General features: G+C 42.7%; 1 protein-coding gene across 2 annotated transcripts in view; it reads left to right on the forward strand.

Annotated features, from left to right (window-relative positions):
* Window positions 1-15,985, forward strand: part of LOC141756134 (forkhead box protein N3-like) — a 75,081-nt gene extending 59,096 nt beyond the window's left edge. For both annotated transcript variants that reach the window (XM_074615653.1, XM_074615652.1), the window contains exons 5-6: window positions 9,118-9,226; window positions 11,424-15,985. In XM_074615653.1, the coding sequence (XP_074471754.1) occupies window positions 9,118-9,226; window positions 11,424-11,976 (662 nt within the window). In that variant the 3' untranslated portion in view covers window positions 11,977-15,985. The remainder of the gene's footprint in view (window positions 1-9,117; window positions 9,227-11,423) is intronic.
* The last annotated feature ends 4,107 nt before the right edge of the window (window positions 15,986-20,092 follow it).

Below are 20,092 nucleotides of genomic sequence, written 5' to 3' on the forward strand. Positions count from 1 at the left end.
GCGCCAGAGGAGGAGAGCTTTTTCTACGGAGGCGTATTTGAAAGTAAAAAAAAAAAGAAAAAGAAGAAGTGATGGAGACACAGCAAGAAGCGAGGGAGGGAAAGAAAGAAAAGAAAGAGAAGGGGAGAGAAAATCTCAGCTTTAAATCCTTTACTCATTCAACACAACACACCCACCTTTACTCCTTTACTCCTATACACCTCCTTCTTCCCTGTATTTCCCATTATTCCTTTCCTCCTCTTCTTCCTCTCCCCCCTCCCCGACCTCCTCCCTGGTGGCTGGACGGCAGTTTAAATGGACATTCAATCCCAATCAGGGAGCACTCCGGGAGCTCGCTGGGCTGCCGAGTCCTAAATGGAGGGGGAAATGGATACATTAGGCGTCTGCGGCGCGCCCTCCATCGCCGTTGATAATGGAGTAGTAATGGTCAAGGAGCCGAGGTTGGAGAGAGTGTCTGAAAACCTGGACTCCCTCTAGACGCACACAATGTGAGAGCGATGTGTCTGAGCGGGCCGGACAGATAGATGGATGGATAGAACGGAGAGGGAGACAGTCGACTCGGAGTGCACATGTGACAGGGGGGAGACAGGAAAAGGAAACTTTTTAAATGTGTTTTTGAAAGGAGAGAGGGTGCAGGATGGTCGGGCGTGACATTCGGAGGCAGCGGGGAGAAGGGAAGTTGTGACAGACAGCCAGAGGCAAAGACAAGGAAAAAGAGGATTGGGGTAAGGGGGGGGGAGGTGGACTGCCAGAGAGAGTGAGTTTGGGGCTGTTAGTGCCCTCCGTTATTACTTCCGTCTCCCGTTCCCAGAGCTCTCAGAGGCTGCTTCGCTCGGAGCTGAGGTTGGCTGAAATCTGCTTCTCCCTGTGGCCCACCGGCTCAGGATCAACACAAGGACAATGCCCAGCAGCCCTGTCCTTAATCCAACCCATCATCACCCCAAAGTTCATCATTCAGGAGCTCTAAATTATAGAGGCTCTGGTCTAAGTGTTCCTATTTTATTTAAGGACTTTTGGTCACCTGCTATCATTTAAGAAGGAACACTATTTCAGTTGTATTCATTTTAGAAACCTCTTCTAAGGCTTTATGAACCTGTCAGCTGCAAAGGAAGGGTGTTTCCAAGTTAATAGAAAAATTGACTAGCTGTTAAATGTTTAATTGCAGTTTATCAGCACATCACAACCACTTTGAAGGTTCAAACATATATTGGCTTTACATCTGTTGGATTACATCTATTTACAAATGATTACCCTTCAACTCTACCGCAACAGTAAACTCTACTCAGATGGCAGACGAGGCCAGGCTTCGGCTCCGATCACACGGAGATGTATCACTAGAAACATTTCACCAGCACAAACATTGTTTTCCTATGGTACAGCGGCCTGCCGTGCGCTCCTTTCTGGCGTCTTTTAGACGTCCATAAAAGTTAGATATTCTCAACTTTTCAGCACCAGGCACGGAGTCGCATGACTTTGACCGCATGTCAATGTCACTCTTGTCCCAGGCAGCCAATCAAATCAAGCAAGAGGCGGGCTTTTCTACTTTACCACTTCCTTCCTCCCCATTATGATGCTAGTAGATGTGGCTAGCTGCTGTAGCTAGTTAGCTGTTGGACTGTGAGAGAGCAACGGAGAATGTGAGAGGGATAAAGGAATTCATATCTCATGCTGTGAGGCTAACGGACTGTCTTTGAGGGAGAGAGAGAGAGAGCGCACATTTTCCCGTTAGTCACATGTGATCGCCTGGTTAAGCACCCAGTCCCGCTCCACAGGCGCATCAGCTGTTTTGCCCGACGCCTTTTGCCAAGGGGGCGTTGTTGAAGCGGCTGCACCTGTAGCGACGCATCTCTGTCTGATCGAGGCCTTACAAGTTTTTAGGGTTTTCTCAGATTGTTTGTTTTTGTTTGTGTTTATTTTATTCCAAGCTATAGAGGTGTAGCGATTTACTTTTTTTTTAAATAATCTGACATTATAGCAAAAGCTGATGTGAAGGGGCAGCTGCGGAACGTAACTAAGTACATTTACGCAAATACAATTTTTTTTAGGCACTTTACTTGAGTGTTTTATTTCATGCTACTTCATACTCAATTACATTTAACTGGGAAATATAGTACTTATTACTCCAATACATTTATTTGACAATTGTAGTTACTATTAATACAACAGTAATAATAATCCAGTATTATAATATATGATGATGGAAACCGTTCGGTTGCATATTATTTCCTTTTGATACTTGCATATATTTTTCTGATAATACTTCTGTATTTTTAGTTAGGCGGTGGTAGAAAGTGGTGGTGCTGCAGTATATCCTCCTGCATTCAAAATGTGTTGTGTTTTCAACAAAATGTACTTAAAAGTACAGACAATGCGTAATGGCCTCTTCCAAAGTGTTTTTTTTATTTTATTAGAATAGTATTACTGATACTAACAGCTTTTTAATGTTGTGGCTGGTTTGAGGTGGAGCTCAGTTGAACTCTTTTATTTACAGCATGTTTGTTAATACATATATAAGAATCTATCATATCTTCTAAATGTATTCTACATCATATTGTATACATACTGATCATACAGTATGTTTGTGACTCATGTATCAAATCATGTTTAATCCGCAAAGTAACTAGCTGTAAAATATATGTGGTGGAGTAAAAAGTACAATATTTCCATCGGAAATGTAGCAAAGTAGAAGTAGAGAGTAGCATAAAATGGAAGTAAGTACACCTCAGATCTGTATTTAAAGGGGAACTACGCTCATTTTCAAAATGCATACATGTCTTTCCTAAGAGAGTCCAAAAATATGAGTAAACATGAACAACTCTCTCCCAAATCCAAAAACTAGAGACTAAAACTAAAAACTCAAACTCAAGCTTGTGATGTCATAGGGTATAAAGTGTTGAGCTGCTCCGTAGACGATGAAAAGGGAGAGATGTTCTAGATGACACTGAGAGCACCCAGGGGAATATTCTGAGCATATGGGAACATTTTCTGTTTCAAAATTGACAACACTACAATAGAATAAAGCTCATTGGGGTATAAAAAAGAAAACAAACATCCTGTGGGTCCACAAAACCAGCCTCCCATTCATTGTCTATGGAGCAGCTTCACACTTAATACCCTATGACATCACAAGTTTGAGACTTTTCTGGTTTCTGGCTTTGAGAGAGGATCTCATTTTCACAAATATTGATTGAACTTTACTAGGCCATGGAAATAACTAAATTAAGAATATTGCAATTGTTAATTTAGGTGGTGTCCCCCTTTAAGTACAGTGCTCCAGTAAGTTTACTTAGTTACCTTCTGCGACTGTACTTCACACAGTTTTTTTTAATGCAAGACCTTTATCTGCAATGGAGTATTTTTCATTATGATATTGCTACATTTAGTAATTTTAAGTAAAGTATCTGAGTACTTCACCACTGTACAGTTGAAGGACGAAATAATGGAAATACACACTTCATTAAATTCTATAGTAACTAACTGCAAATATTGTTTTCAGATTTGACAAAACTCCCGACAGAGCAATAGAAGATTTTACAACTCCGAGTAAACTTAACTTCCTGTGCCCTTTTTTAAGTTTTCAAAGCACATATGAGATTTCCAAAGAGCCCAAATCATCTTTGCCCAAACAGCAGGTCAAAAGATTTGATTTTTAAAACACGTTTAGGGGAATAGACTTGAAAATCATCGTAAATGTTCCAAAAATTCAGTCAAACTGCATCAACAGAAAAGAACAGGAGGTCACCAGCAAGGACGCAGGAGCGTAGCTGTCCTGCTGGTGAGCGTTCGGCCTGACGTGACCCGCGTTTGTAGCTATGTTTAAAAGGCTTATTAAAGTACCATAATTAAGTGTTGCTTTTATTTTGTCTCCCCCCCTCCTGTAAGTCATAGCACATGTCAGTCAGCCAGCCTCTTAGACGCTCAGCTGGAGTGTCAGATAGACAAGCCAGTTAGCCATCCAGTTAATCTGCCAGCCCACCAGCTATCCAGTCAGTCAGACAACATTAGTATGCATCCTGCCCTCAGACTCTGTACTCGGTTTAACACACGGCAGCCAAGCAGGCATACAGACAGGTGGTGGTGGGTTTGACTGAGCGAGAGGCCACTTTCAAACGGTTGCGTTCTCAAGGTCTGCTGGGAGTGACCTCTGAACCTTTGGACCATGTGTGTGTGTTTAAGCTCAGTGTGTGTGTGTGTGTGTGTGTGTGTGTGTTTAAGCTCAGTGTGTGTGTGTGTGTTGCTCCGCTCCTCTGCCGGCCCGAGCAGAGACTGCAGCCTGCAGGGCCATGTGGAACTCATTTAACAGGAGAGCAGAGGAGGCTGAGTGCGTGTACGGCACATGAGAGCAGCGATGGGAGGGGAGGTAGAGGCTGAGGGCTTTCGCTCGCCCTGGAAAACAGGCGCGCAGGGAGACGGGGCGGCAGGCGAAGACGTAGGAAGCAGACAGAAAAGGCAGAGCAGCTGACCAGACATGGGAAAAAAGACAGACTAGAGGATATTTTCTTTCCAGGAAAAAAAAAAAAGGCAGAGATGCAGACAGACACCTCTTCTTCTTCTGTATTTACATTTTTTTTCCTCCACAGCGCGTCCTGCTTTTCTGCTTCCAAGTTGTTGTTTTTTATGAGCTTGTAAAACGCTATTGCTCAATCCCAGTGAGTGAGTTCAGGCTTTTTGGAAGCGCTCTTTTTCCCCCACTTAGTTTGTCACCTCGTCTCCTTAGCATATGTCCCAGGCTTTTTTACCTGCAGGGGACCGGCGTGCATGCTCAGCTGGAGATATGAGTCACCACTTACACGTAGGATGACAGCGAGGTCGATAGAGAGGGAAAAAGAAATCAACAAGAGAGGACGGAATTAGAAAGACAAAGAGAAAGGGTTTGCGGAGAAATTCAAACAGCGAGGAGGTGGAGATACAGAACACATAAGAGGAGTCTGTGCTTGTGCTGGGAGGGAGGTGTGTGTGTGTGTGTGTGTGTGTGTATCGAGGGTAAACAGTGGTGGTCAGGAGTGTGTCGCTGAGCTATGAGAGGCCATGTCAAACAGAGCCTGGTATTTCCTTTCCCCCTTTTCTCTCTCTCTCTCTCTCTCTCTCCGCTTCTCTCTATCACTTTCTCTGCTGATGCATGATCTACCACTCTGTGGCATGTGGAAGGGGAGCCGTTGCTATGGCAACCCAAAGCCTGACTGGAGCGAGGTGGGGAAGGAGGGGCGGGTGCACATCAACCCGGGGAGACCTAATGCACTGCCCACACACACACACACACACACACACACACACACACAGCCATGCAGCGAGTGATCAAGATTACAAAAGAGACTCTGTGCAGGGACCTACTTATAAGGTTATGGAGAGCAGAGCTGGAGATATCAGGGGCAGAGCCACACTAACTGGAGTCAATAAGATTACTGTGGACACAGCCGGCCAGGGAGAGGCTACAGAAACACACCAGCAATGACGAACGACAAACAGATCCGTCATAATTCATCCGCGCGTTACGACGTGAAACCGAATATACGTCGTGGGATGGTTTTCTGGGGGGGGGCCTCGCCATGTCGACTTGTATGTTTTAATGAGCTTGTGGTTCCTGGAGTGAATTATATTTCCCCTTCATAACATCAATCATACATTTACTGAGATTTAGCTTAAGTTATAGTATATTGACGCTACGGTAAAACGTGTTTGCACCTTAACAAATGCTTCTGCAGCGGCAGACAAAGCAAACAGCAGGTCATCATTTGCAAACCGGCCCCAGAGATGAAAATGACAGCTGTTTTAGTGAACTGGGATGGCTGTGGTGAGCAGCCAGCCCTGAGTAATGAGAGCTTTTGGCTCAGATTAACACATAGACTCTTCTTGTCTTCTCCCTCTTTTTCTCCTCTGCAACACAGACAATAAAAATATAGATATATATTTACAGCTGTTATAATATGAAGTGTAACAGTCTATTCAGTGTTTGTGAAAACGGTCAGGTCGTAGGAAACCGTGGTCAAGAAGACTTTGACCTTGATGGAAAATCTGAAGCTGCATAAGAAACAAACTGTTATTTGGTGGTGCTTAATGTTTGTTTTCATTCTAAATAAGGCTGTCAAAGTTAACGCCTTAACGCAAATTTGTTTTAACAAACAAATTTCTTTAACGCATTAATGCAATTTGTTATTTTTAGGTTGTAGCAGGTTCAGTTTTACAGCTAGAATGAAGATACTGGTGTTGTATGAAACTAAAAAACATAAGGAATCCATTGGTACCATGTCATACTAGCTTGTCACGAAGGAGGCTAAACAACACTCCAAACTTGCGCTAAATTTTGGCGAGGAAAAACTGGCATGGTCCCACTTTCAAAGGGGTCCCTTGACCTCTGACCTCAAGATATGTGAATGAAAATGGGTTCTATGGGTACCCACGAGTCTCCCCTTTACAGACATGCCCACTTTATGATAATCACATGCTGTTTGGGGCAAGTCATAGTCAAGTCAGCACACTGACACACTGACAGCTGTTGTTGCCTGTTGGGCTTGAGGTTGCCATGTTATGATTTGTTATGCTAAATGCAGTACCTGTGAGGGTTTCTGGATAATATTTGTCATTGTTTTGTGTTGTTAATTGATTTCCAATAATAAACATATACATACATTTGCAAAAGCAAGCATATTTGCCCACTCCCATTTTGATAAGAGTATTAAATACTTGACAAATCTCCCTCTAAGGTACATTTTAACAGATTAGAAATATGCAATTAATTTGCGATTAATCGCGATTAACTATGGACAATCATGGGATTAATCACGATTAAATATTTTTTCTAAAGTGTTCTTTCATACTGAGACATTGTTTGTTCTGAACCAGAAAAATATTCCAGTGTCTTCAGAAATCCCCCCTGGACACACTGGAACCTTAAATTAATTCCTCGTCAAGTAGGTTGATTTTAAATCTTGGTGGCATCACAAGTTTAATTCTTCAAGTTCTCTTATTTCCCAGTAGTCCACACATAAACCTAATTCATTATGGCAAAGTGAAAGCATGGTGTCACATTTTAAAGGAATTGTTGGACATTTTGTGAAATACACTCATCCACTGGCTTGTTGAGAGTTAGATGAGAAGTTTGATACCACACATGCCATGTCTGTAAAGTAAATATGAGGCTACAGCTAGCAGCCTGTTAGCTTTGCTTAGAGTAAAGACTGGAAACAAGTCGAAACTGCTAGCCTAGCTCTGTCCAAAGGCAACAAAATTCTGCGTCCCGGCACCTCTAAAGCTCACTAACTAACACATTATATTTTGTTTGTTTAATATGTACAAAAACAGAAGTGTAAAAATGACATGTTGTCCCCCTTTTTCCAGTCTTTATGCTAAGCTAAGCTAACTGGCTGCTAGCTCTAGCTTCGTGTTTAGCTTACACGCACAAGAGTGGTATCAATCTTCTCGTTTAACTCTCGACAAGAAAACGAATAAGCGTTCCCAAAATGTTGAACTGTTCCTTAGATGCAGATGTATTCAAAAGTCAAAAAACTGAAATGTCACAACAGTACGCAGGGGACGCATTGACGGCGACTACAGCTTTAAGTCTCGCGTCTCCCAGCTGTCAGATCGGATTAGGAGCGTTGGTAAACCATGATCTTCAGGTCTCCCCACAGATTTTCGAATGGCTTCAAGTCCAGGCTTTGGGTGGGCCACTCGAGGACGTTCAGGGATTTGTTCCAAAGCCAGTCCATTATCCTGGATGTGTGCTTCAGGGTGTTGTTGTGATGCTGGAGGGTGAATCTCTGCTCCGTTCTCTGGCGTTTCCTTCAAGGACTTTCTGTCTGTATTTGGCTCCTTTTGTATGAAGGAGCCAACATCGTGCTGCTGTGTAGTGACACCAGGTGATAAGCAGCACCTGTTTTTTGCCAGTTGAAATGTTTGGCTTTCAGACCCGAGAATTACATTTTTGTCTCATTAGATCAGAGGAAGCATAATTTGGTAAACTCCAGGTGGGTTGCCATATGCCTGTTTATTCACTGGAGTAAAATGGCACTTAGATGGAGTGCTATAGAGTCGTCCTTCTGGTGGATTCTCCAGTTTCCTTGACAAGTCAATTGGTCAGCATAACCATAGGGGCATTTCTCCTCCGTGACTGAGGCCCTTTCTGCCTTAGCAAGAAGCTATTATTTAGCTGCCTAGAGCACAATCATTAATGTCTGATGTTTCATAAATCTTTTGTTTTGCTATTATTCCCAATTCCAAGCTGTTCCGCAATCACCTGCCACAATTTACCTTAAAGTACACATCTCTGTATTCTTTTATTTCTTTATGGTAAAGTGCTTTGTGCTGGGAGACGAAGTGAATGTTTATCAGATGCCATTTATGATGATGAAGTTTGAACGGACGGTGGCTCTGAGTGGTCAAACAACCCTCTTTTGCCTTTTGATGGATGCGGGGAAAAAACGCAGAAAATTGAACCTTTTCCCAAAACTTTAATGACGGATGAAAGTTTTTGGAGTTGACACAGCGTGAGGTCGTATTTATATTCAAACGTGCAACAATTTTGGACAAAAAAATATGAACTTGGTGTGCAGAGAACTAAAGACTTGGAAAAAAATATCTGGAATCATACTCCAATACTTCTAATAAATGTATAAAACATTTCTAAAACGTTGTTGGCTTTGTGGGTTTGGAGTATTGCTTTAAAAAGTGCCTTTAATGAGCGTTAAATAAGTTTAAAACAAGACAAATGTGTCATTACTCACACATTTTAAAGTGTGTGTGGTATCCCCCCTTTGACTTGCAGCCGCCTGCTGTTCAGCCCACAGCATCAGACAGGCTGGATTTAGCCGAGCCCAGCGGTCGTTGGTAATTGAATGATTCGCAGCGGCCTTAACTCATTTATGACGCTTTCCCGCTCAATTTAACCTTGCCTTGCTCATCAATATTGCCCTGTTGGCCTCCTCCGACGGTCAGTGAATGCTCATCGAGCTGCTCCCGGGTCTTATCGAGGTCCGATCGGGGTTTTTTGGAGGAGCTTCCTCCTCTGCGTTTTGCTTCCTACTCTGAAACTGATTTGTGTGTTGCATGTGGCTAATGTGGCGTGGACATGTGTGTATAAGTACTTATGTTTGCTGCTCTCTCTCTCTCTTTCTCATTCAGTTCCCCGTGGTGTGATCCAAAATGGTGCCCGTGTCAGGAGCCAGGCGCTCTTCCCTGTGATAAGACCCCTACCTGTAAGCCCTGTGGGGAGCAGAACCTCGGCCATACGGTGGGTTAACTTTGCTCCCGCCGCCCTTAACCATGTAATTAATGTCAGCACCTACACAGACATACACAGACACACCCACAGTAGCCTTCAAACAAACACACAAAGCACACACACACACACAAAACAGACCTCGCACCAGAACGTTTTCCACTGATAGTTTACATAATTACATCTTTATTGTGTCCAAAAGTCAGAGGCATTCACACGCTCCCTGCTGTTGAGAACATTCTATCCAGGTGTGTTTATATAACGGTCACACACACACACACACACACACACAGACACACACAAACAGGTTTATTAAAGGGAGAGGCCTCATGATTCAAAGAACATTCGGAGCATGCATGGACATGCACATCCATCATAGGAGCGTAAGAGTATGATGGCCCGCACCGCATAATGAATTAAACATACCCAAAGTCTCACTAAAGGTATGCAGTGAATATTTGATCACTGTAAGGGGTGCATGTTTTTCTTATAAGATATTAATATGCTCACCCTCTCATTCTGAGGGGAGAAAATGTCCCGGGGACAGAGCACGCCGCCGAAGCTCCTTTTTTTGATTTATCGGTTGTCAGAATACGCCCCTGTCCTTTAATGCCTTACAGAGAGAAGTGTCTTCTGACTAATAGAGCAAAATGCGTGTTGCACTACAAACGTAGAGGCTGATGTACGGCGGACAGTGGTTAAATGGCTCCGCTGCAGAATCTGTGGCGTTCTGACTTGCAAGGTCCTTTATGTGCTGAGCAAGTTTCACGACCTCAGGGAGCACGAGAGCTGCTCAGAATGCACTGTGTCATTGGAAAAATGCATAGGTGGCAATCTGAAAATGAGTCCACTCATTTCTATAAGGAATGGCTGACTTTTTTTTTTTTTTTTTTCTTTTTGGAGATACAGGGTTTTAATCTGACCTGAGAAATATGCACATTAGGCCCTAAGGGGCTATTTGAGGTTGATGGATTATCACGTGGATTCTTTTTTTGCTTTGCAGCCAAATGCAGAGCAAACTGGAGCAGCTTCAGTGGAGTGAAGCGTATACAGGCGTGCCACCTGGCTGGCAGGGTGACAGCATGAGTAACAATATTCTCACTAGGGGTGGGAGAAAAATTCATTCACCTATGTATCGCAATTTTTTTTTTTTGTTATGATTTTTAAATCAATCTTTTTAATGCCAGAATCGATGTATTTGCTTCATTTGAGTCCATCCAGAGGTAAAAGGAAGTTACCGCTTTTATTGTTGTAGTCTGAGTAACCTGACGTCATATCCGTTCTGTATCCGTCAACCAAAACAAACAGCAGTGAGCCGAAACAAGAAAGTAGAAGACAGCGGAGGGTCTGCATGGATACGACCTGCACCCTCACATTTTAAATCCAAAGTGGTAAACACTACACATCCAGTAAAGAATGGAAACACCTTGGGTTTCACACATTACCAGGAAAAGCAGAGCTAGACATCACGGCTAAAGCTGCATGCTAACTCTGTCATGGACAGGAAACGTTATCGTATTGCAGTAACGTGCGATCAAGCCAGTCGTCACTCGCATCTCCGTGGCCAAATGGGCCGACGCTACGACTGTAGAGCACCCATATACTGACATTTATGTTAAATGCAGTCAAACGGCCCCGATGGAGCTGACCATGGATGTATAAAGAGAACGGAGCTGACGGGAGAGCTAGCAACGGACTTGGTGAAGTTAGCGGAAGTATACACGCGTGACTACGTTCGTTTTTCAAAATAAGGTGTTAACAAAAGGAACTGTATATACAAAATACATATATGGAAATAAGATTGATTGGATTATATTCACCAGAAGTATAAAACATTACATGTTCCTTATAAATTAAAAAGAAATTACAACTAATTTGTGAGGTCAAATTCTTTGATTTTTGGGTTGCTGGAAAAACTGTTATTAATAACACCTGACAATGACTGATATATTTGACTTCAGGGCATCTCTGACTACATACATGCTGAAATTACTTTATTAATTTAGATATTTTCCAAAGTAAAAGTCCCTAGAAGTGTATGAGTCAACTTTCCCTATGGTCTAGTGTTGAAAAAAGTGAACAAAAATCGCAATAAATCGTAATATTGAATCGCAATACTTAAAAATCGGAATACATATCAAGTATCAAATCGGGAGATAGGTGTATCGTCCCAGCCCTAATATTCTCTCTGTGATCTTGCTTCACACAGATCATCCCTGGGAGATTATCTAAACCGAGGACAGGACAGCCCATCCCGCTACTCCCCTCCGCTCTGCAGCGAGGACCTCCAGGACGACCACACCTACAGCACCGCCAAGTCCCCCAGTAGGCTGTGCTCCTCCGAGGACGGCACCCCTTCCTCCCCGCTGGACGACGACGACGACATCATCGCAGTGGAGATCCAGTCGGACGTCAAACCGGAGCCCAGGGAGATCCCGCTGGATTCTCACATCGCCGCCACCTACATTTCCCAGCAGCCCCCGCGCGGACAGAGACGTAGCTCGGGGGGGCCTGGAGCCGGGACTCTGGCAGGGAGCAGCCTGCCCTGGACCAAAAACCGAGCGCGGGGCATTAGCGACACGCTGCCGCTGAAGAAGCGGCGCGCGGCGGCGGTGGAGAAGCCGCCGGAGAGCGACGACGAGGAGATGAAGGAGGCGGCGGGGTCGCTGCTCCACCTGGCGGGGGTCAGAGCCTGCCTCAACAACATCACAAACCGCACCGCCAAGGGCCAGAAGGAGCAGAAAGAGGCCCTGAGAAACTAAGACACACAAGTAGAACATAGTCACACACATACACAGACGGTATACAGCTCAAAGCACGCACACACACACATACACAAATAGGTCAACAGGTAACGTTACTACAGCATTAGTCTCAACGGACACTTCTCATCTCCCTCTATCTATCTGCAGGGCATTAGGTGAATCCTACTTATTTGTGGCAATATCAAAAATCTATGTTTTCCTACATGTTCAGCAACACTAACATCAATGGGTATTTCTCATGTGTCTTTGTTGTTTTTGTTGTTTAAAAAGGGGATGAAAGCCATAAAAAAAAACGCATGTTTTGTCACTAATTTGGACAAAGTTGAACACGACAAAACCGAATCACATTGAGGAAGCGTACAGTACATAAGCGCAGAAGATGGCTGTTTGTCTTACCTGTTTGTTTCTATGTGAATCTGTAGCAATCTCGCAGCGATGCCGGCGAAGAACGGCAGAGCCTATTTTAACAAGACTTAGAGCTCTCTGGGCCGCTCGCTGGCGTCACTCTCCTACATCCACGAGCACAAATGTGAGACTGTGCCAAAGATAAGCGACCAGGTTGCTTCATGTAGCGACAGCTGACAAAAAAAAAAAAAGAAGAAGGCATAGTAGAGCTTAGGGAGAATAAAGCGTCAAAATAATTGTAAAACCCAATGTGATATATATTCATGCACTTAAGATTATTTAACACCACTTATAATAGAAGCATCATGGGTAAAGACATGGTTTATTTCAAGAGCACTCATAGTATTTAAGAATAGATATTTTAAAATGAAAAAAAAAAAATGGTCATGTTTATCACCATAGAGATGGATAGTGTGCCGGGTCTGAGGCAATATCTCCTTCATTTTGTTGTTGTTGTTGCATAATGTAAACGTCCCTTAAACCTCCCCCAGTACTTCTGTCCATAGGCGTAGACACCTGGTATAGTTACCGTAGCTACCAGTAGCTACCACACCTTCCTATTCATTTCAAAGAACTATATACATGAACTGTGGGTTTAGATTTCCGTTTGTGTCTGTTTACCCTCACTCTACCCTCATAAAGATATAAGCAATTTGTCCCGCGCGGGCAACTCTGTAAAAAGGTTAGAAAATATTTTATTTTTTTCCTTTCTTAATTGAAGCAATTTGACCTGCAGGACTTTCTCAGTTATATTGCATGGGTGCTTGTAAATAAGATAAAAAGCAAATCTTTTTTATTCAAAGATCATGTAAGATAAACGATGTATTTAGCATGAAGCATGACTTATTTTCATATAAACCTTGATCCTAGAGGAAAGAAAAAAAGTTTTGCCGCCAATTCTTATACCCGTGATTATATTGGATTTCTTTTTTTTTTTTTTTTTTATCTTTTTGGATTCTTTTTTTTTTCTTTTCTGAGCGGGCTTTCAAAGACACGTCTTCAGGGAGGAGCGTGGGAGATCACTCTGCAATTAGAGGCCCGAGGGTGCCGCCTCTGGGCTTCGGGTTCAGGCTACGTAGGCCAGCTGAATCACCTCTTAGGGGTGGGCTTCCGTCTTCTTCTGCCTGTACAGTGATTTTTTTTTTTTTTTTTTTAGGTGTTCAATGTTAACCCCGGTGTTATTTCAGAACACATCCGTAGAGTGTGTGAGTTTTGTGTGCCCAGGAACACACGCCCTTTAACATTGTGCCTGCCTGCCTGCCTGCCCTCAGTACCTCTGTTGTCATGTCTCCGACATGTTTGGACAGAACGTCTTTATTTATAACAGTATTGTTTTTTTCTTTCTCTCTCCTGTGTGTAAATGTACATGTGTCCTTATTTTCCATCGGCATTGTTCAGTGTAAATGTACGGATCGGACGGACATGGGAAAGTTTTTGTAGGTGTCCTGAAAGAACCTCATATCTCCAAATAGGCTAGGATTGAAAAGAAAGAGGAATGTAGGGCATAAATGACAAAAAAAAGTTTGTTTTTTTTATTTACATACAGTATTGTTAACCCTTTGATTAAAGGAATTACTTGCCGTTGTGGATGTCAAGCTTGCATACGTATTTATCTCAAGCATCCGGAGATTAGAGTTTTTTTTTTTTTATAAATATATATTTTGGGTCACTGACTTGATTGAAATCCACAAGGGCAGTTGTGAGCTTTTTGAGACATTTTCGCATCAGACGTGATATAAATACTGCCATTATTCGGCATGCTATTGCTGAAACAGGAATGCGTAAAAGTATTAATTCCCCCTAGGGCTGTCCCGAATACCATTTTTTGGGCTTCGAAGCTTCGGTGAGAAACATTCGAAGGTATTCGAAGCTTTGCAGCGCATCGCAGCTGTCTCCATCTCCCCCGTTTCAGTGCTGCCGCACTACAATACACACACACGCACCTCTACACACAACAAACAGTGATATCTGTCTCAGAATAAATAATAATAATTCATTTTGAATATCAATAATGAATAATGTTGTGGGATTCTTCCTTATTTCATGGGCTTTTTGGGGATTTCCATCCATCCATTATCTGTAACCGCTTATCCTATTCAGGGTTGCATGGGGGGGTGGAGCCGATATCCCAGCTGACATTGGGCGAAGGCGGGGTACACCCTGGACAAGTCTCCAGACTATCACAGGGCTGACACAGAGACAGACAACCATTCACACAATTTAGAGTCAAGAATGAATGCACTCTGTGGGAGGAAACCGGAGAACCCGGAGCAAACCCACGCTAACACGGGGGGAACATACACACTCCACACAGAAGGCCCCCAAGCCGGGTTTGAACGTACGACCCTCTTGCTGTGAGGCGGCAGTGCTAACCACTGCACCACCGTGCAGCTCCGTTTTTACATATATATTTTCAAAGAAGCATTTGAATACTGATTTGGGAGGTTGATCACCATGGCAACGGTCGAAGCTTCGAAGTATTCGGGTCAGCCCTAATTCCCCCCCACACATACACTTGCAGTGATGCATATAAAAATCAGCTTTGCAGGAGAAAATATAAGCTGGGTTTGGTCGTAGCAGCTGTCAGACGAGGTTTTTGTTTTAGCCTCAATGGACGTTGAGTGATTGTCAGCGAGCCAAGCAGGCAAACAAATGCATGTCCCATCCACTGGTACAGTCTTTTGCCACCTGTAGCATGCATCACTGGCTTTGCATTTTGTATGGTATCCATGCCAACATATTTGAAAAAAAAAAAAAAAGGCTAAAAGGAGACACCGTCAGTGTTCTTGTTGTGTGCCATCCGTCTCCCGTCTGATATCTGTCTGAGTGCTCCCGTGGCCCAGGTCAAGCACTCTGCTGTATTTGCAGCAACAATCCACTGTTGTGGTGACTAATAACGTGTTCAGCTGGCAAGAGGCACGTCGAGGGGAGAGAGCGTTGCTTTAGCAACCACCTTTTTTCCCTCTGACTCACTCGGCGACATGCAGGAAGGATGAACTCCTGACCTACGAGTCCTGGAAAAACACATAAAATATACCTTGGACATTTTTAAAGCAAAGGAAATATACTTCACTGCCTGAAAAGCCCCCTAAAACAAGTGTTTGTTTCACACCTGCCAAACATAACAATGAAACGCTCGAAAAAAAATACAGTTGCCATTTTTTTATTTGTTGTTTTTATGCGCATTTTCATTTTCTGTTTTTGTTTTTCTCTCTGACAAAATGATCTACAATACTGCCATTATTTGTTTTTATTTTTTTATTTGGTGACTGTCTGAGCTGAATATTGGAAAGCCATAGGTTAGAGATGTCAAAACGCAAAACTGTTATTGATCCGTGAGATGTGATGCAGAGTGCACCCGGGTGTTGTTGTTTTTTTTCAGTAAATGTTCAATTCTCTCCTTATTGTGCAATCATATTGCCAAAGAATGATTTCGAGACCTATTTCATCACTACATGTAAATATCAACGTTGTCCAATACCGTGGCAAAAAATATATAAATGTTGTTTTATTTTGTTTTCCATTTTCTGAAAAACTGCAATGATGTTTATGTGATGTATTGTCTTCCAGTTGGTTGCAATAATAAAAAAAATACAAGTTGCAGAAGATTAGTTTGCCTGTTCCTTTTGACGGACTCGGATCAAACCATTCGGGTCTGAGAAGTGAAGCCAAAGCGGAAGTGCCTTAAACTTGCATTCTTTCTAATAGCCAGCAGGGGGCAACTCCTCTGGTAATTGTTCGTGTTTTTGTCTACAACTTTAACCCTTTCACAGTGTGTTTTCAGTTCATTAAAGTTAATTGTAACTTTGTGTGATTGGATACACACTACACGAGAATCAAGACGATTTTGGACCCGATTCCCCCCTTCTGACAATCGTCAGCTTTTTGATGGTTCTTAAGATTATTTGTCCGGATGTTCATGCGGTGTGAGGTACGTTAAGAGTGTTTTTTACATCCCCCGATCGGCTCGGAAGTCCATCCTGGCCACACCGATTTGAAATCGTAAATATTAAACGTTCAATATTTACGATCGGATATCCTGTTGTGTGTGGGGAACCCCGAAGACAGCCGATGACACAGTCACGTGGGAAAGAACGATAGCCGACAGAGAACCAAGCTGACTGAAGCGGAAGGACAACCACTGCCGTCATTGCGGTCGCGGCTAATACATGAGCTAATGCAAAACGTGAAGCATAAAGTAGTAGTACAACTTATTCATTTGTAACAACGCAAGTGTTTAGTTAACATGTCTCCATGACTGCTTCCATCCATCCTTGATCACGAGAGACTTTACGAGATTTCCGTTTTTTTTTAGTCGGGACTCTTCGTTGTTCATGAATGGAATCTGTTATTGTGTGGTGTGCTGTTTTGGCCAAATCGTTACTCAACACACACTGTAGGAACAAAACTGTTAAATGCATCATAACATGTCGTTATGTGTGGGGTCTCTCACATTTTCGAAATCTGTTAAGATTTGAAGAATCTTTTAGTGTTGGCCAGCCTTAAAAATGTCTTATTCAGCGTTCGGCTGTACTTAGCTCCACCCTCTCGTGTCACTTCTGGTTGCAATAAACCAAGATGGCGACGACCAAAATGCTGAACTCAACGCTTGAAAACGGCAGTCCAAAAACCAACGGGTGACGTCACGGTGCCTACATCCACTTCTTATATACAATCTCTATGGATCAAACACTAAAAACATAATCATATAGAATAACACCCATGTCGACTACCGTGACACATTTAATCACAGCATCACTGGTAGGCATGTGGGCTAAAAAAAACAGCAATAGAACCACTTTTCCTCTCAAAATTGAGGGTTAAATATAGTAAAGGCTTCTAAGAAAGCATATCACCCTTTCTATCCCCCTCCTGCTTTTCACCACTTCAACATGCAACACACACTATCCCCCATTTACTGGCAAAGTGCTAGCTTTGTGAGACTGGAGACTCTTTAATTTGCTCTCAAGACTGACCCCAATCATTAACCTCACATATTCCCATCAACAAGGGTCTTATCATAACCATGCCTCTTCCGCCAGTTAATTATTCATTTACTTCCTCTAATCATTTAAGTTCAATACTTCTGATTAAAGTCAAATTCGGCTTCCCCCCCTCAGGGAAAGAAGTAAAAGAGTTAAGTGTACCAAAGAGTTCCTCAATGCCTTATCAATCCGAGCGGTGCCATTTTCAGAGCCGTGTGGCAGTGGAAGCCCATTCATAATTGAAGCCGAGACAGGCTTAATCTGGAGCCAGTGCCTCCCTGTGCAGTGCGCTCCCACCACCAACACAACTGGAGCTAGCTGCTCCTCTGTTGCTATGCAACTACAGCAAAGAAAGAGGGGGGAGAAAAAGTGTGCATTCTCTGGATCTTTAGAGGGCATCATACTACTCAGTTACCGAGAGCGAGACTCAAAGGTGGCGGCGACACGCCTCGCAGCTTTATGTTCGAACGCGTCTCGTAGTTTTGAGACTACAAGTCTCTAATCATCTTTTTCCACAACTAATACTTCTGTTTGTTTGTTTCAAAGAAAAAAGGGTACAAGTGAATCCAAAAGCATATTCTCATCTGTGTCAGGTCGACCTTTAATTTCCCCCCTCAGTGCAATAAATTTAATGAAGTCAGTTGTGACATTCCATCTCGGAGGAGGCATGCCGAGGTGCTAAGTGGATTGATGCACAGAGAGCCGTTGTGTTCCCGCGGTCTATATCATCCATATCCACAGAATGACCAGTGAGGCAAGTTTCCATGGAGACAGAAGTGGAGGTAACGTTCTCTTGTCAGCTCTCATTTACTGCAAAGCTTTATTGTTGTTTTTTGGGGGAAATGTTCCCCTGGTAGTCAGGACAGGTGTGTTTTTTGATTAAACAGATAGAACTTATGACTCATCCAAAAAATTCACTTACACCCTCTGCTTTATTGAATTAAAATAGTTGCACACTTATACAAAGTGAATGGATTTTGTGTGTGTGTGTGTGTGTGTGTGTGTGTGTGTGTGTGTGTGTGTGTGTGTGCGTGCGTGCGTGCGTGCGTGCGTGCGTGCGTGCGAGCGAGCGAGCGAGCGAGCGAGCGTGTGTGTGTGTGTGTGTGTGTGTGTGAGTGTGTGTGTGTGTGTGTGTGTGTCATGGAAACAGAAAAGGAGAGCTGTTTGCTGGAGTTCTGCTACGTGGTGTGATCACACTCTTGTGGCAGCAAGATGTTACTACATGAAAAGTGCTCTTGAACTATAAAAGGAGGATTTGAAAGGAAAGGAAAAGGAAGTTTGAATTAGGTAGGCTACACAAATGTAGAAACAAATAACAAAAAAAATGTGGACATGACATATTTTCACTGGGTGACAGGCTACGCGTCTAGTTTCTGTGAATTCTGACCACTTCAAGACAAATGGCCAAAGACGAAATACACATTTGGGTGTAAAGTGAGTCAAATTAAAATCTTAATGTAGACCAGTTAAAGTGGCAGTAGGCAGAATATTTTTGGCATCATTAGGCAAATATTCCATAATGACCTTTCAACATATTGTAATTCAAGTTTTCTGAGAGAAAATTAGACTTCTGCTCCTCCTCATGGCTCTGTTTTCAGGCTTTAAAAAGTCTAGCCAGTGACAGGAGACTTTGGCCAATCACAGGTCATTTCAGAGAGAGAGCGTTCCTATTGGCTGTTCATTCAACAGAGGCAGCTGTCAATCACTTGTGAACTCCGATTAAACAGTCGGACTAGGCAGCGCTGATCAAACATGAATCAATATTCTGTTACTGTAATGCCTATTTCTCGCATAAAATGTATTCAGAAACATCTTGTAGTGTACTGTTTAGATGTAAAATGAGAAAGTTTGCTCTGGCTGTTGGGCGGTGCTTGGTATTTCTTCAACTTATCTCGACATGGCACTCCTTTTACTAGCTAAACAGTACACTACAAGATTCTGAAAACATTTGAGGCGAGAAATAGGCATTACAGTAACAGAATATTGATTCATATTTGATCAGCGCTGTTTGACCATTTGATCGGAGTTTGCGAGTTATTGACAGCTGCTCAGAGACGGCAGGTTCCAGCTCAGCTCTGATTGGTTGTTTTCCTCCGGTCTGTGAAATCTTGCAGATGCCATTAGGAGCACCAACAGAGGCCACAGAGGACACCAGAGGACACAGAGGCACATGATTTTTTTCACATTACCTGTCTCAGGCACTATGGTGACGTTTTATAAAAAATAACTTTTTATAATCAGATTTGTTCCAGTTCTACCTACTGCTGCTTTAAGGTTAGGCATTGACCTCGAATAGTTATGCTTAGGCATTGACCTTAAATAGTTAAGGTTAAGATAGGTCTTTGGGCAGTGAGTCTTGCAAGAGTTTTCGCAAGTTTCTGCCAGATTTCGCAATTTGTGGGTTACCTTCTACACGACCTCTTTCTGCTCTATGCCATCAGATTATGCAGGAATTTGCATAATTATTTTTTGTTTTAATCAATTGACTTCTATAACTTTGCACATTAAAGCTTAAACTGAAATCTGGGTGTCCTTTGGGGTTTATATTTGTTTAATTGTTAAACAAATTAATTATCTCCTAAATCTATATCAGTATTATATTATACATAACATATACATTTTATTTGTAATACAACTGTGAAGTCACTAGGAATCATCAGCAAACTAAGAAGTTTCATAAATGTTTCTTGTTTATTAACCTTATATTGTTTATGTTATTGTTT

Source organism: Sebastes fasciatus, chromosome 18 (assembly GCF_043250625.1).
Source record: "Sebastes fasciatus isolate fSebFas1 chromosome 18, fSebFas1.pri, whole genome shotgun sequence".
NCBI classification, from domain to species: domain Eukaryota; kingdom Metazoa; phylum Chordata; class Actinopteri; order Perciformes; family Sebastidae; genus Sebastes; species Sebastes fasciatus.